We start from the raw sequence: 17,701 nt of genomic DNA on the forward strand, positions 1-17,701 counted from the left end.
CACTGATCTCACATGCCAAGTCATGCCACAGGATGGATTTTGGAAAAGAAAGGCACTGTAACACTTAAAATTGCAAATACTACCATTCCAATCACCAAGTGCGGGCAGCAAAGAAACTGCAAACAGTTCATGTTTTAGGGTGTGGCTGCTGATGGCTCGCCTTCTACTTCTAAATATAAACTTTTTCAAACTTCACCATGAAGTGACAGCTACCCCTTATCACTGAAGGCCAGCTGTTTCTTTAGCACTCAGCTGTCCCTGCTGCTTGCTCACAGAAATGGAAGAAAGCTATTTAGAGACGCAAATCTGCAAAGCCTTCGAGCACACATCTATCTTAGAGCCCCTCCTTCACTTCTTAAAGCAGTTTGGTTGATCTTCTTTCACACCTGTTTTACACCTCTGCACCCACACTGACACCACCAAAACTAGCCCTGGTTCCCTGGCACAAATAAAACCAGATACAGAACGATTCCTTCTAGGTATTTTAAAAGCCTTTATGGTGCCTCCTGAGAAGGACTCATTTGAGTTCACCCCTAGGAGAAATAATATTGATAAAACTTCTCAGCGCTCTCTAGCATGCTGTTGCACAGTGTTGCTCCCTCAATGCAACTACGGGTAAAGTGTGCCAGTGGTTGTTAGGTATGAGCCAGCCCTGTTCTTCCCAAATGTGTGTGGATTTACCCTGGATTTCATCAGCAGGGGGTCTGTGAGTATGTGGGGTTCCATATATACTTACAGTTCCAGCAAACTAACACAGTTTATGACTCCTGAGGCCGAGAGCCACCACGATCAGAGATCAGCTGCCTTTTGTGACCACACTGGCTCTTACTTTGCACTGCACTTACTCTTGCACATAGTCCAGCCGGCTTCAGTGGTTCCTCACTACCCAAAGCAGCCCTTCCATGCAGGGAAGCGTAGAGGCACAACGCCCTGGAAAGTGCCAATATCCATGTGAAATTGTCCTCCATCACCTTAAAACAACTGTCTTCAAAATACTTCTGTCCACATTTGAAAGCAGAGAGAGCAATGGTTTTTACCTTTGGGAGTGGTTAGAGGGGCTGAGCTTGGGCCCCAGGGAGTGCAGGGGTGGCTGAGGGTGGCTTTGGCTCAGCAGTCAGATCAGTCCAAGCTCCAAGGATTGTCTGGTGAAGGCAGTCCTCGGCAGGGTGCTCAGCTCAGGCTGTGTACTCTCCTAAAGGACTGTCTTGTGCAGTGTTTGTTCATACCCCTATGTTTCCAGAGTTTTTTCCAGGTAAAGTTGTGTGCTCACAGTGTGGTGGGGCAGAGCTTTTGGCATTCAGAGCCTCAGTAAATCCATGGGTGTGAATCCTGGGCTTTCACACAAACATTTACATACCTAGCACATTAATCTTCCTTTCTGGATGTATGACTGATTTCCACAGCACGTGTACAAAACAGTTGAAGATACCTTTAGACCTGTATACAAATAAATATAGGTGTTCCGAAGATCTGAGGTACTGCTGTGGATGCAGTAGAGAACGATGCCTTATCTGTGCATCTTTGCATCTTCCCCAAGTGCCCTATGCATGTGGTCAGACAAAGGGAACTTTTCTTTCCTGTGTGGACAAAGCAGACCTGTGCATATACAGTTTCATGTTGTTTCACAACAGAAGGCAATGTCAAATAGTGTCTAAACCTACTTCCAGTTAACAGCAAAACTGCCATAAGTTTCACTGGTTTTACAGTAAAAACTGTGCTGTCTCACTCACATGCAGCAGGATTTCAACAGTTCAAGCAGCAAGTGGAAAATGTTACAGCAATTTTTTTTTTACCTTTGCAATCTATGCACCAAATTCCCTTCTGCCTTGTAATTCATAGAGTCAGACTTTTTCCAAACAAATACAGAATTCTCTTAAATTATAATCACAATGCTGCTTTCTTGACTGCCTTGTATTTTCTCTTATCCCTGGTGCCTGGACCAAATGGCAATAAAATGTGATCTGTGTTTCAGCCATTTTCAAGAGCCACATTACACTTGTACATCTGGGGCAACAAGATACAGACTAATATAAGATCAGGTGTAATGTGTATGTGGTTTTACCACAATGCTGTAAAAACAGTAAAGCATAATCCTTGTTTTAATCTGAATTGCTATTATCCTCTTAAAAGGAAACTCAGGCTGACATCTTTTGCCAAGGAATAAACACACAGGACAACATTCTGCATCCATCCTGTATGCTGGATAGCTCTTACCTAAACAGTTCAATTAAAACCAATGAGACCAATTGTGTGCCCAAGTGCAATCCTGCAGAAGGACTGATTACAGGCTTCAGCACTTTTGGCCTGAAGATGTACCAATGTGTGATCCCAGCACAGCTTAAAATATGCCTATTTTAAAACTACACTTGCTCGTGTTAAAACCAACCAGTTTTAGGCAACAGCTGTGCAGCAGCTATCTGAGATAAGGATGCAGAGCTAGCAGCACAAATAGGATGGTGTGGACAGGAAAGGTGCTGAGCTCTTCCTGCTCAGCCTGTGCGCCGGGAGCCAGGCTATTCCGGTACCCGGCTTCTCTGGATCCAGATGATGAAAGGCAGCTGAATATGCTGGCAAGGGCTGGAAGGCTGGCAGGCACTCTGGCTGCATTTCTGACAGCTTTCCACTGCTTCTCTTTTTCAGCAGGGTAGGCCATTGTGTAGAGTTTAGTAATTCCCTTACATCCCTGTGCGTGTTTTTACAGGGCTGCCGTCTTCCTCTCTCGCCTGAGCACCGCAAGGGGTCACGAATACACGTGCCAGGCACACTTTCACAGCCCCTCCGGCATCCCGTTTGTATCATCTTTTTCGCTCCCATTCATTCCTTGCCATACTTTCCCTTACGGGCTGCTCCGCCGCCCCTCGTTCCCGTCTCCCCTCACGCTCCCCCCGGGCTCGCCCGCCGCGTCCCACCCGGCGCGTGCGAGGGGCAGAACCGCCGGAAGCCCCGCCCCCCGCCTGCCTCTTCCTCACGGCAACGCCACGCCCCCTCCCGCCCATTGGCTGCTCGCGCCTCGCTCCCCGCCTCCCGCCGCGCGGCACGCGCCTCCAGCCCCATTGGTCTCTTCCCCATCCTCATTTGCATGCCTCCCCGCGCACCAATGGGCGGCCGCTGCCTACTTAACATGCAAGGAAGTGGCCAATGAGCGGGCGCGGGGGCCGGGCCACCACGTGCTGTTGCTAAGCTTCGGCTTCTAAATTGTTACTACACGGGCAGCCAATGGGCGCGGGCGGCGGGGATCTGTCAACATCCCCTGCCCCGACGGGGGGGACTCTGGCCGCCGATTGGCCCGGCCGCCCCTCCGCGTCCCGCCCCGCGCCTGTTCGCGGCTCGCGATTGGCTGCGCGGGCTGCCCGTCCGCTGTGTGTCAAATGTAGGTTGAGCGAGGTGCCTTAAAACCGGGGGCTCGGGAGTCCCCGCGCGTGAACTCGGCGCGGGGGGCTCGGAAGGGGCAGCCATGGAATTGAACTCCCTGTTAATCCTCCTGGAAGCGGCCGAGTACTTGGAGCGAAGAGACCGAGGTACAGGGCGCAGGCGGGCAGTCGGTCAGGCACCCGCAGGCGCTCCCCGCCGCTCTCGGCCTTTGTTGTGCGGCGGCCGGGCCGGGGCAGCGGCCCCGAGCCCGCACCTGCCCTGGGGGGACCCGGGCTGCGCCAGCGGCAGCGCGCTGGGGGAGCATCGCTGCTCGCATCTTGGCTTTTTTTATATATGACCCCCCAAGCAAAGCAGAAGGGGGTTGTTTGTGCCGCCCTGGATGGGGACGGTGCGTGTGGCAGCGCTCAGGATCCCTCTCGCCGCTCCGTGTGTGGCAGTCGGTGATTGTATGGCAGCTCCCCTCCCCCAGCGCAGCGTGACAAGGGTTTGCATGATCCGCCTCGTTTTTAATGTGCACTTCAATAATCCTCCTAATTTCGACACTTCGGTGTTGTTCTTTTTTTCCTTTGGTTTACCGAGTTACGTTTTTTTTGTCTCGCTTCTTTAAGAGATGCCAAAATAAAATGCAAACAAATCAACCGGAAAAAATTCTGTTCTTTACCCTAGCGTTCCGGCAAAGGAGGAAAAAATTGCATGGAAAAAATATATTGCCACTAATGCTGACTTTGTCCCTAGAAGCAGAACATGGCTATGCATCAGTGTTACCCTTCGATAGTGACTATTCCAGAAAGAAAACAAAGGCAGGCACCATGGCCAGAAAATCCCAGAATAACAGGTAATAGACGCACCGCTTTTTCAGAATGAATCGTCAGCTTTTCCAATGTGTCTAGCTTATGTGCAGTGCATACATTTATGAAAAATAATAATTAGTCCAGTGTCTCAGTTTTCCCCATCCCGGTAGTCGCCATTTTTCCCCTGGATGGGCTTGGCTCTGTTTTGATCTCTCATATAAACACTGCCACGCGTACACCATCTCCTTAGTACTCACTGCACTTCTGAACCATCCGCCCTCATCGCTCCTTCTGCTCCGCGCTCGCCGACAGCGGCTTTTGCTACAGACCTTAACACCATAATCGCCACCCAGATTTCTCTTTGCATGGCACCTAATGTCCCCCCCGGCATTTATTTATAAACCACAGGCAGCGAGCCGGCCGCCTCCCCCATGGCAGCCCGAGCAGATGCAGCCTCCGGTTGCGGCGGCGCTGGGCTCTGGGGCGGGGAGCGTGTGCGGGCGGCGGGGGGGACACTCCGCACGCCCTCCAGCCTCTCCGGGAGGTACGGGGTGAGAAGGTGCCGGAGTGAGCTTGACCTCCCCGCGGGCTGTGCTGCACCGCCGGCTCGCCAGCCCTTCCGCCTGGCCGCCGCACGCAGATCCGCCGGGGTGCGCGGCTCGGTTGTTGTTTATCCCGGTTATCGCCCATCCGCCTCTCCGCCGCCGCGGTTTTGTTGTTCCCCCGCAGCCGCTACCTGCGCTGCGATGGCACGAGCCGAGCGCTGCTGTGCGCAGGCTCTGCAGCTTTGTTTGCTGCTCGGGCAGCGGCTGTGTACGTGCAGGAGGCTGGCTGTCTTACAGGGACACTGCCGGCCCCTGCCCGGGAGCAAGCCTAGCCCTAGGCTCTGCCTGCTCTGGTCTGCTTTGCTCTTCCAGGGCTGCTCTGGAGAGGACCGAGGACCGTGCCCTGCTGGGCCTGCTTCGTCCCGGGGCAGCGATGCTCTCCCCAGCGCAGGCTCTGCTCTGCATGGTCATGCTGGATGGTGGCTCCTGTAGAATAGCCTAAAATGAACTTGATTTGCACGTGACTTGTTTTCCAAAGGAGCAGAGAGTCTCGGCAGGCCCGCTCTCGCTGCTCCGGCGGGCATCCTGCGGCCGGGTCGAATGGTGCTGGGGAGGTGCCAGGCAGATGGCCAGGAGCTGCTTGTGGGGCACCGGAGGTGCAAACCGAAATCAAAAGCTGACGAACTCCCTCCTTGAGCAAAAACACGAGCTGCTGAGTGCCCTGGTGGTGCCTGCTGCGGCCGAGCAGTGTGCCTTGAAGATAACTGAGGGGGAGCAAACTGTGCCCCCGTGCCCCTGCCCCGAGCAAGGCAACCATTTTGGGGGCTGTTAATTGCAGTACTCCTACTTTTTTCTTTTAGTTTTAGTTGAGTTCTTTGTCTCATCATGGAGCATGAAAAGACAGTTCATTTTAAAAGAGAAAGTCATCAGGAGTGGGAGGAGTGTCTTGTGTCCTGAGACACTTTGCTCCTTAAGATTTTTAATTATTTTCATATAAAGTATGCTCACTGCTTTTAAAAAAAATTCAAAACAGATTTCATAGGATTTCCAGCTGTAAATTGCTCCTTGAATTGTACAGATTTCTTGTCTGTCTCTTCAAGAAATCTGTGTTACTTACAGAGCTATTATTCCATCGTTTCCGTTCTTAGGGCTCTTGTCATCCGCTGCAAAATAGTTATTTGTCTGAATTGTAAGCTGCTTTCAGGAGTTTTTAGGAGAGGATTTTTAATCTATCAAATGCAGCAGAATTAAAAGATTTATGGTTACAAATTTGGTAGTGTTATTAAACTTGAGGCACACACATCCACTTGCAGTTACCTTCTTGCTTTTTTTCTGCCTTGCAGATTTATATTTATCTGTTTAGCGTTTTGCTCTGGTTCTCACTCCATAGCAGTGGCAACCTTCAAAAATACCATCCTGCAGTGTGCAATGTGTACGTTTACCTACACTTTCTTTTCTTCTAGCTGCATTGATGAGATGAGGGATGGGTCATCTGTGTTACAGGACAGGATGATGCTTGTCAGGGAATGGTTTCCAGCACGAACAGTGCTGGGACAGTGGCTGGCTTGGTTCAGCATGAACACTGGGCTTGCTGACCGGTGTGGGAAGCAGAGGCACATTGCTTTAATGCAGCTCCCTGTTCCTTCAGGGACAGAGGGGCAGCAGCAGTGCCCTGTGGGCCCCTCTGCATTGTCTGTACGGGCTCTGTACCTATGTCCAGCAATCACTGCTCATGTTTGCGTGCGCACTTAGATTTTCTGGGGAGAAATTACCCCCACATTTAAACATGCAAAATACACAATGTACACCAGCTGGTGTATTATTTGGAGTTTAGAGGCTATAGGGGCCAAGCCCCAGACTAGAGTGAATTTTTTGGTAACACACTTAATTCTTCCTAAGCAACTCAAAGATTAAGAGGGAGACGATTGACCAAAGTTCAGAGGATCTGGAGTGGTCATGGGTGATGTGAACCACTGGGCAGAGTGTTTGTCCATATTGTTCCACTTTAACCATTTTCCAGACTCATTGGGTTTGGAGCATCAGATGCTGGGAGACATGTGATTGCATACAGGGGATTGCATACATGTCTGAAATTCACACCTTATTATTTCATTGTTTTTCTGGATTAAAAATACATACTTAAGGTTGGAGGCGTAGGAAAGGAACAGCTAACTGCACATTTCAAATCTGCAGGGGCATTGTTGTTTTCATTATCTATTTTTGTATCCTGCTGCTTGCAGCATCTGATCAGATTAAAAAGTGAGAGATGTATATATGCACATATGGGTTTTTTCATGCTTTATGAAGTATACATATATAGAAGCATGAAAAACATCTCCTTATTCTTGGAAAATCAGAAAAGAGGGGAGGAGGAGAAAAACTGTCAGATGTGAGGGAGCCTGTGTGCTGTACTCTTCTTTGTTCTGTGTTTTCCCTCCCGTGTGCCTGCCTGTGGGGGGAAGAGAGTACCCCGTGTGGCACAGGTGTGCTGGCCAGGCGCCGTGGGCTGGGTGACAGGCAGGGATGGATTTCAGCTGCCCTGGGCACTGATGGACCCCTCCTTCCTCTGCCAAAGTGCTGGTGATATTCATGTAAGAAATTGTAGGATGAGACCTCCATCCCTTGTGGATGGCTGGCGAGGCCCAGACCAGCAGGAGAAGGCGCAGGAGGCTGTGGGCCCTTTGGACAGGATGCTTGGGTCTGGGCTAAAAGGTTGCTGGCCTCTTGACTGCAATTGAGTGAGAAGTAATTCTGGCAGGTTTTGATTCATGCAGGGAAAAATACCAGCAGAATTACATTTGATTAACCAAAATCTATAAGCTTTCTGTCCACTGTAAGAATTTAACATTATTGCTTTGTCCACTGTTAGCTTTGAATCAAAATTGAAAGTGGTTGTTAGCAGTTTGTTGATAAACAATATTCTCGGTGTTACTGGTAGCAGTCAGACACAGTTTAGCCATTTCTTTTTCACTTGCACATTAAAATGTCTTGATGTTACGTGTTTTCTTCTCAGTTTCCTGCGATGTGCCCTTTCCCATGTCACACAAACCAAACTGCTTTGTTTTCTTTCTGGTTTGCTGTTTGTACCGTGTCCTCAGCCGAGATTCAGACTTGTTTCCCCCCAGTAATTTTGACCAAAATCCTCTGGCAAATGAAACTGGATTCTTGTTTTGTGAAGAGAACAGGAGATTAGAGAAAGCCACAATATTATCTTTTGCAGGGAGGTAAACCTAGGTCACATCTTCTTGTTACAATAATACTTATCAGGTACTTGACTACAGTGTAATAAATGTCTCCGCAGAGCAGTGGCTGTATGTAGTTCCTAAAGCAGTGCCATGCAGTGTAATAATTCTTGCTAAGGTGTACTTAGAATTAAAAAAAGGCATAAAACAAACAGCTGGATTTATTGCTGTTGTACCTTTGAAATGTTAATAGCAAATATTCAAAAGTCAAGCTTGGTTTTTGCTCCAAGGAAACAAATAGGTGACACGTGTGCAATGTGCCGAGGAGGAATGCGACACAAATCTGAAATTTGGTGACGTTTGCTCACAAGGCAAAGCACTCTGACAGAGGAACATGCAATCCTGCGGATAACGGGGCTTTCTTCTGCCCTGGCTGCAGTGACATTCACCAGGTGTTGGGTACCTTGAGCTGTGGGTGGGTTTGAGGTGTGTGTCTGCCCATGCACCGGGGAGCTCAGGCAGCTGCTTCGCCATGAAAGGGTCAGAAATAAGGTAAAATGAAAACCAAAATCTTCGTGTTAGATGCCAGTCTACTGAAGTCACAGTTAAATTTACTTTCAGAGAAAGGAGTTGAATGTCGGTGGTGCAGTGTGTTTGACCTGTTAATTTAGGAGCTGGTTTATTGAAGGAGAGGGAGCAAAATAAATGCCGGTTTATAAATATATCTTCTGTGTCAATTAATTAATATTTTTGCTCATATGTTATATAAATAGACATGTACTTTGTGCTGTGTTCTGGCAAAGGGTTACATGTAGAAAAAGATGAGAGCGGCATTTGGATTTTCAAATAAAAACAGAGCTTAATGTCCGAATTCTTCTGTTGATGTTGGCTCATGGTGAGGGTGAACCTGTGGCCCACAGAGTGAGCCCCTTGCTCCCTGCAGATGTTTTTCTGTGCCCACACTAAGCAGCTTAGGGATCAGGGCCTGATTTTTGTTTTATTTTTCCTTTTTTTTTTTTTTTTTTTTTTGTGAGAGGCCAAGAATAAAACACTGCAAAGCAGACTGTGCAGATGTAGCTCCTCTGATTTTTCACCTGGATTTCTGAATTCGATAGATCTTTCTGGGTTTGCCTTCTGAAAGCTAGGACAGCAATTGTTACCGCCACATTTGGTTTTAAAGTAATGCATTTTAGTCCCAATATAACAGATTTCACCAATGGGCCTATCGCCCCTGAGGAACCGCGGTAGGTCTGCGATGTTTGGGAGCTGCCCTGCTTGTGCAGTTGAGGAAAACAAATTGCCACCGTATTAGAAGCACGTTCAGACCTGGCCACTGCAAACATGTGGCAGCACCAACTTGAATGCGATCCCGGAGCCAGAACTCTGCATCAAGGCTGTGCCAGTATGCCTGGTTCCCAGATCCCAGCTGAATCTGCAGAACCAGTTAAATTTTGCTATGAGGAGAATGCAAAATTAATTTTTAGTGGATTGATTCGGTACAGGCTGTTTCTTTGACAGGCTGTAAGTAATGTGTCCAGTTCGGAACAAACGGAAAAAAACCAACAACCCAGGAGCAATGAATGCTTGGGAGGACATGTGCTTATGTTCAGTTTTCTCTGTGCTTTGCGAGGCAAACTGTAGTATTTTCAGGTGCATCCCAGGCAGGTTAGGTATGTGGACAGGGAATTTCCTGGAAGCGAATCTGGATCCTTTCAATGAAAAGCTGCACAGCAGTCGCATTCACACAAGACTGCAGGTGTAAGCTTTGTACTTTTACACACCTGCACTTCTGGGAGTAGGAACTGGATGCAGACACTTAAGGTGTAGCACCTTATAAACCTTCTTGTTCTGTTTGTTCTTACTCTTTTGGCCTGGACAAAAGGTGAAGTGCTGGCAGTGTAGTTCACATGGCTGCATGACCTTAGGTGGAGTTGTATCCTGCACATGGGTTGCATAACACCCTGACAGCCCTGCTTGCACCAGGAAGCCCTGGCACGGGTAAGGTGCTGCCGCAGTTTCAAGCACTTGGTTAAGTACCCTGCTTTGGTCCCTATACAGTGCTTTAAAATGCGTTGGCAACTGGTAGTGTATTGGTGAGTCACGGTCTAGACCTCCTCCCATTAACACAGGGCAATAAACTTCAGCAGCATTTCCATACATCCCTGCTTTTGTCAGGAGCTGCTGGCTTCCTGCTGAGCAGATGTCCCATCTGGTGGGGTAAAGGGATGGAGGAGTAGGGAAGGTGTCAATACTGAAACAGGCCGTGCATCGCACATACAGTGAAATCTCAGTCTAGATGAGAGCAGCATGTGAGCAGCTCCTGCTGGCTCACCCATAAACTGGCAGCAGTGGACATGGAGGGGCCCTTGCCTTTTCTGTGTTAGTCCTGCCATCTCAATTAGCACCTGTCTGAATTGTTTAGGTGTGTCTGTTGAATGTTGCATCAACCAAAAGCTGAAATCCAATACCTAGAATTCCTGTTTGGGGAAGGGAAGGTGGTGGAGGGAGATGGTTCTGGGGATGTGCTGAGGGAAGTATGCACAGCATCTTGCAGACCAGTGTCTGCATTTACTTGGTTCCTTGTTCTTTCAAATCTTTTTTTGACAATTTCTTCACAAATAAAATTTATAGTCAGAGAACTGCCTGCCATTTGTAAAAGGGATATTGGAGCTGTCTCAGATCAACAGTGTAGTCTAAGCACTAGTGTTCATTATCTCTTCTGTCTGAATCTATGATTTTGCTGATTTTTTGGTTGTTGTTATCTGAACCTTTTTATTGACACCTTTTTTTTCATCACTGCTACCCCCAACTTCCCAAAGCTTTGCATGAAGATACAAACTCAATAGAGTGAACCTAAGTTAAACACCAGAAGTCTTCCTTCTCTTGCAGCCGTTTTTGAAAGACTCCACAGACCATTTGCCTGAAAATCACAGTCATATATCTGTCTCTTTCATATAAATACATATGTACATGTATTTCTTAGTTGTGGCCTACATCTTATCTTTACTAAAGTAGTAGTAAAGGACTCCATTTTGAAACAGGGTGCTGGGTTGTGTGCAGACCGGTTTGTACATTTTCTTTCACTCACTTTAGTTCACATAAACAGCAGGAGATGGATATTCTTCCAATACACTGTGCTGTAGACAGTGAAGGAAATAAAAACCAGTATTTTGAGAGAAGTTCATCTCTTCTGAAAACAATCCCAACCAAAGAAACCCCTGTCATGCTTTGTAATAGGGGTATTTAACTTGCTCTGTAGATGGAACAATTCTCAGGTAAATGTCAGGACTCTAGGTTTTGGTTTCTGCCTAGGGCCTGATAGTTGAGGCGTTAGTCAACCCCCTGACACCTCCCGAAATGTGTGGCTGGTGCCTACGTTTGCACACTGCAGGCGTCACTGAGGCTTTTGTGTCCCCAAGAGCTCTGCCAAGAGGCACATGGCCACTGCCGCTCCGTTTGGCAGCTGGCACACCCACGGCTGCGCCGCTCCAGAGCTGCTCTGGCAGGACATACCTCAGGAGAGCGCCGGGGTCACCCTTCATGCGCCAGAGGTGCCCTGTAGGTGTGCTGCATGAAGAAGGACTGTCAGCTGCTCACTGCATCCTTTCTCAGCCCAGCAAAATACTCCATGCAGGCTGGATTTCTTGGCCCGTGTTGTCCCCATGTGGGCTCACTGGAGCTGCTGTGAGCTGGCAGCTCAGAATGGGCCAGTTAGAGTGATTGTGTTCACCTTTGTGCTAATTGCCAGAAATGTCAAGGAATTAATGCCATATGGATGAATCCGGGCCAGCCTGTATTTCCTTTCCCTTCCAAAGTTCCCTACGAACAGTGTCTTTGTGCCTTTCACAGGCCTGTTGAGGGTGTTTGGGGACAATGGTTCCCTCCTGACTTCTGTTTTCCATGTGTTTTCATAAACACTGGTGTATTTAGCATAGTCTTTTGTCAGTTTTTGTGAACACTGGTGTGGAGAAATGATTGTGGAGAAAATGTCTGATCTCTGCGTAGAGAGTAGAAGTAGAAGACAAAAACAATATCCTCTTAAGATAGCCAAATGACCAAGCCCACCTTGCCCTATTAATGTAGCACAGAATATGTGTCTAACACTTTTAGTGTTGTTGCATTGGTCAGGAGCACTTAAATGGCATTGTAGAAATACACACATTACTTGATCATGGCTCACTTGATGCAAGAAGTTTAAAAAAAAATACATAAAGAATTCATAGGCTTTTCATAGGCTTGTGAGAAAAAGATACCAGGTGATGGTTGACATAATTGATGTCTTGGTACCAACACTGAGATGCTTTCTGGTGAGAGTGGATTAGCATCAGTGCTGAACCTTGTACACATTTCAGTTTTACCTGCAGAAGGGCAGTTCACTTAATTCCTTGCAGGATCAGGGTCTGCACTGGCCTGAGATCACTTGCTTGTGGGTTTGTTCACTGGATATTTTTTGGGTGAGCTTTGCTTTCTTTTTCCCTCTCAATGGCCGGAGTGATGCTCTGCCATCAGTCACACCCAGGTACAGCATCCAGCAGCTCGGGTGTGTGCAGGGAGAGGCAGGACAGCACGGCACCGGGCAGTATTTGTGCAGGACAGCTCTGTAATTCCCCTGGGATGTCTTTGCTCTCTGGAGGGACTGTGCACTTGCCCTCCACAAAGGCCCCTCACTCTGCACCCCGTGCCCAGCTGCGGGCTGGGGTTGCAGCAGGCTCCAGCAGAGCTGCTCTGACATAATCTGCCAGCCCTAAAAGCTGCCACCACCTCTGCATCTTTTGATCCTTACGTGCTGGGCATGTTTTCAGGGGGACAAAACTGAAAGTACAGAAAATTGCTGGTTCTGAAAGTGACAGTAACTTCATTTTAGGAATGTTTTTAACCTGAGATGTGTAAATAAATAAAATTAATATTTTTAGCTGAATCAGTTTAAAATAAAAGTCTTCCAAGAATTTAAGGCTGCCTTCTAATGGCAAAAATCCCAAGGCATTGGTTGGGGCATAAAAAAAAATCTCTAATCTGAGCAGATTGGAAGAGGATAACATACTGCTGTGGTTGGTACAGGGATTGTGATTTTTTTGGGTTTTATTTTCTGTTTGTAGACTCAGAAGAATTAAGAGGATTCCTCTTTTGTTGCCATTAAGATGTGAACAACAACAACTGCAGTGATTAGCTGCTGATTGTTCTTTCTGCTTCTCCATGGGCTTGAAAGCTGGCCTTTTGGGTGCTTTTTGCTCTTACCTGTTGCCATTTAGATCTTCTAACATTTTCTGCCCCCTCGTAATTTTTCTTCACATATAAAAATCTCGTGGGCTGTTTTTATTACTAACCTGCTCAGTTTTTTATGTTCATTTCTGTCTCTGAATGTATTGAACACTAATAAATGCAAATATATTATAATTCCCCCCAAACCTACAGTTTACTCATGGAAATTAAGTTGATACCCTGAAGAATCTAAGGGATGTAAAAGTGAATCGATTTAATAGAAAAGCTGTTTCATAATCCATGTTAAATACATATTTCAGAGAACTCTTTTGCAACATATGCAGGTATTGGCTTTTAAATATTCTAAATCTTGGTTTATTTCTCCTTTTCGCTAATATTTCTTTTCTCTTTTTAATAGGTCATCACACAACGAACTAGAAAAACATAGGTAAGTTTTGAAAAAAAAGCTAATTAAAAGATGTATGGCTGACATTTTAGTTACCATGTTTATTGAAGAACATTTTGTTGAAATTTTTTTGATTCTGCACTGAGTAATTTATTAAGTTGATTTTGGTTTTTTTATCAACTAAAATCTAATAGTTATAGTACTATTTGGCACTTTTTTTCCCCCTATTGTTTGGTATGCTCCTTTTGAAACATCCCTAATAATTATCTTTGTACTGATTAATGCTGTAACTGGTTAACCGAATTGTTACTAACAAAGAATCTGATTGCAGCAACTGTTTGCTAGAGGTGTTAAATGTTATAAGTACAAAGTATTTTTGTGACTAAGGTGAATGCTTTTTGGGAACAATGTGTCACACAGGGTTATTCTATGTTTCTTTTAAAGTATGCCTAAAGTGCAGTTAATTTTCATCTTGCATGTAAGTACCTACAGATCCGTTTTTCCCCTCCCTCCGCTTCCTTGCTGGTGCGTGTCCTGTCCGGAGAGCTGTGTGTGAGCTAGGAACGGGCAGCTCCTGAGCCGCAGCCTGGTCCGGTGAATCCAGCGCCAGGAAAAGCCGGACCTACCCAGGACAGGCATTAGACCCTGCAGCCCCGCGTGGTGCAGAGCTCTCGTTTGCCCCGTTCTGGAGGCAGTGTTCAGCGTGTGTTGTACCGTGTCAGAGTGTGTTTGCAGCTGGGCCCCTGGGCTGTAGGAAGGCTCCGGGAGCGCTGCTCCGAGGGAGCTCAGAGAGCAAACGGGCCCGTCTTGGCTCTGCCTTTGGCTTCCCTGCTGTGGCACCCTCACTGCGGGGCCTCTGCCTTTCACCCACCATTCAGGATAAACTCCCATTCGGGTGGTTTTTTGTTCCTTTTTTGTGTAGCTTGTGGTCTTTCGGGTTTCACGCATCCAGAGAAAGCGAGGGGTGTGTGTGTGGATATGATTTAAACTTATTTGCATGCTTCTAAATACGTGAAACATGGTTGATGGCAAAAGAAGATTGAACTCGTGGGGGTTTTTTTGTGTGTTGTTCTGTGGCTGCAGTTATGTAGCAGCTAGACCATCACTTCCCTTGCATGCTTACATGCTTTCCTGTAGTTTAATTGTAATATGAGTAAACTATAGCTCTGCCTAATAGCCACGTGGTCATCCTAGAGATGAGAGGAACTGGAGAAGGCTCAAGCTCACAAGCACAGGCCTGGGCTGTAGAATGCAGTGCACTGGCTAAGGCAGTGACATTGACCGGCAGAAGTTCTTCTGACAGAGTCTTCAGGAAAATAACTGCATGTAAAATTCTGTCCTTCGGTCACACTTCTTTAAAAGAAAAAAAAAATAATTGGCCCCAACTACGATTCTTTCTCATTCCTCTATATTTCTTCCTTCCCTCCTGCTTCATCAATACAAATTTACTCTCATCTGCATATTCCTTTTATTTTTCCTTCAGTTATTTTCCTCTTCTTCCTTCTGCTCTGCCTTAACATGTTTAAGCAGCACAGTAAATGAGGCACAGCAGCATTTGCAGCAGATGCAGGGCCAGAAGGAGACTCTATTAATTGTTCAATCACTGTTCTCACTTCCAGTTCTGTGTTGTATCTTTGTAGTAGCTGGACCATACAGTACTTGCCTTGCTACCTTTTCTTTCTCTGCCATCTCAAGGTCAAAATAGGTAAACTGCACAGTATGTCTTGTGATTATACAACTAATGTTTCTAACTGCTGCTGCTTGCTGTGCCTCCTGCAGTTAAACTACTTGAAGCCAGATTTTTATTATTCCTGGTGAGAACTTGCAAATTAGTGCAAGATCCTTGTATGTGCAAATGGGTGTTCACAAAAGCAGATGAGGTGTGTGCAGTTCTAGCTGCCTGATGTATTGGTGTGAAGGACTCCTGCAATTTTTATTTCTTCTTTTAACAACCCCCTCCTCCAGCACTGTGGGTGTATGAGCAGATAATACCGATCATAGTGTTTTTCACAGTGTTTTACTAAAAGTACATTAAAATCTATCAAATGTCTTGCACGGTTTAATGGGAGATTCACAGCCATGGTGTGTCCCTGTAGCAGCTGGTCCCTGCAGCAGAGCCTGTCCTCCCCCTCCGTGCAGCCCTGCCCTGCCAGTTGGGAAGCACTGGATGTTGATTTTGGAGGTGTCTCCTTTCCAGGACCAGCGCCTTTGACTCAGCACTGCCATGATGCTGCTCTGGCAAGACACACTCGATTATCTCACAGGAGCCCGTCGAGGAGGAGGGGAGGAGAGGCTGCGTGTGTCCTCCTCCATGCCCAGTCCCTCACGTGGTGTCTGAGGGCTGCACCCTGTGCTGGAGGGCAGGGAAACGGCTTCCTTATTTACAGGGCTGTTGTGTCCTGTGTGAGGGTGGCCAGAGATGTCACTGGAGGGAAACCCATGGTAGCCATGCACTGTACATGGTGCTGTTTTGGGTTCTGCACTGGTGTTGCACGTCAAAGGTTTTATCTCTGGTTTTGATGTCAGTGGAAATGGCAGTGGTTGACCTCTGTGTGTGCTGGCTTGACCATTTGGCACCACCAGTTTATTTTGCATTTTTTACTGCTGGGTCTCTTTTCTGTGTGCTCTTGAGGGGGAGCTCAGAGGAACACAAATGAAAGCAGAAACATAATTCCAAGAAAAAAATCTCATTATATGATAGAATTCAGATTAAAGTTATGGTAAAGTGTTTCTCAGCAATTCATACATGAAATTGCTTTTTCTGTGCTTTAAGTCTCTCTATAATACCCTGCTCACAGCTTCAGTGTGTGTTCATTATAGGGACACTCTGGAAGGACTTATCCCTCTAATAGCAGTTTTGTTTTGGTCCTGTGTGATCAAGGTGTGCATCTAGGAGCCATGAATCAGGAAACCCGTTAAATAAAAAGTAAGAAGGCAAGAAATCTTCTCATCCTAGGGACAGATGAGGTCCTAGAAGATATTTTAATAATTACAGACAGGTTAGTCAGAGTGTGGCACTTGGATGTAACTAGTTCCTAATGACAAACGTGCACATGTATATTTATGTAGGTATTTTTTGTTGTTTCCAGCCAGACCATTAGGTCTGTAGGCTTTCACAGAGCAATATAAATAGTAAGTAAATTAGTAATCATGACTTTTTGCAAGGAAATTTTTTAATCAACCTGACAACTGTATAGAGGAATTCAACTTTCATAGTATAAAAAACACCCAAGAATTTACGAGAGACATAAGCTTCTTTAAAAGATACAGCATTATCTCATTTATTTGCATCAGTTTATACTAGTTCTGCATTAGAAGGTAAAAGCCAAGGTGCATCTCCCTGAAGACTGTGCTGAGATCTCCACGCTGCTCTGTGGAGGCAGGGAGAACCTGCCCTCGGCTGTTCACCCGTGGATTTGTCCCCCAGCTTGTGCAGGGCTGTGTGAGGAAGAGACACCTCCTGTGAAAGCACGTGGAGTCCTGACAAGGGATACTGGGATCAGCCCATCAGGACTTCTTCAGTGTCATTCAGTCCTGCCTGGCCATGAGGAATTCTGCTGCAGGAGGGGTTCAAGGTCTTGCCCTTTCCCTGGCAAAGTCATTGGAAACAGCTTGTGAAACTTGATGATTTTAAAGAACAGCTTCTAAGAATTTGTGAGGAAATGAATAGGTGTACTTGAAGTCAGCAAGCCACGTGCTGCTGTCCCCAAACTGGCACCCATACGAGCTGAAGAAGTGCTGTGTGACTCTGGTATGGCTTGATCTAGGTCCCAGGTCTGCAGGCTTAGATTTGACAAAAGCTGGTGAGCTGAGGCAGATGGAGGTAAAAACCAGGCATTGCTGTTTGAGCTGAGACTGCTGTGGAGGTTGCCTGAATCAACTGAGTAAGACAGCTCTGAACTTTTAGAAGTGCAAGACCAGAATGGGGAATACATGAGACACAGTGATTTGCAAAACCTTAAAGATGGAAAAAAACCCCAAACCTTTCTTTTTCCCAGAAGAGCTTAATGTATGTGTTGTGTAGAGCCCTGCTTGGGGGAGACTAAATGTGTTCCCATGCGCACAGAAGGTAATACTGACGTGAGTTTTGTGCCGTCCTTAAATCTAAAATCTTGCCAGAAAGAAGTTTCTATATTGCATCATCATGTGTATGAATGGATATCTCTACAGAAACATAGGTTTTGATGAGGAGTATATATTTCGATG

The 17,701-nt window shown here is 46.6% G+C and overlaps 1 protein-coding gene across 3 annotated transcripts in view; it reads left to right on the forward strand.

Annotated features, from left to right (window-relative positions):
- Nucleotides 1-3,369: 3,369 nt before the first annotated feature.
- Nucleotides 3,370-17,701, forward strand: part of MXD4 (MAX dimerization protein 4) — a 38,563-nt gene continuing 24,231 nt past the window's right edge. Inside the window, exons 1-3 of one of the 3 annotated variants that reach the window (XM_042052877.1) lie at nt 3,370-3,518; nt 4,039-4,207; nt 13,508-13,537. In XM_042052877.1, the coding sequence (XP_041908811.1) occupies nt 3,455-3,518; nt 4,039-4,207; nt 13,508-13,537 (263 nt within the window). In that variant the 5' untranslated portion in view covers nt 3,370-3,454. The remainder of the gene's footprint in view (nt 3,519-4,038; nt 4,208-13,507; nt 13,538-17,701) is intronic. The other 2 variants (XM_042052879.1, XM_042052878.1) reach the window with 2 other exon arrangements.

The sequence above is a fragment of the Corvus kubaryi genome, unplaced genomic scaffold (genome assembly GCF_017639235.1).
Source record: "Corvus kubaryi isolate FWS band 111438036 unplaced genomic scaffold, C.kubaryi_AGA036_p1.0 split1-131, whole genome shotgun sequence".
NCBI classification, from domain to species: Eukaryota; Metazoa; Chordata; class Aves; order Passeriformes; family Corvidae; genus Corvus; species Corvus kubaryi.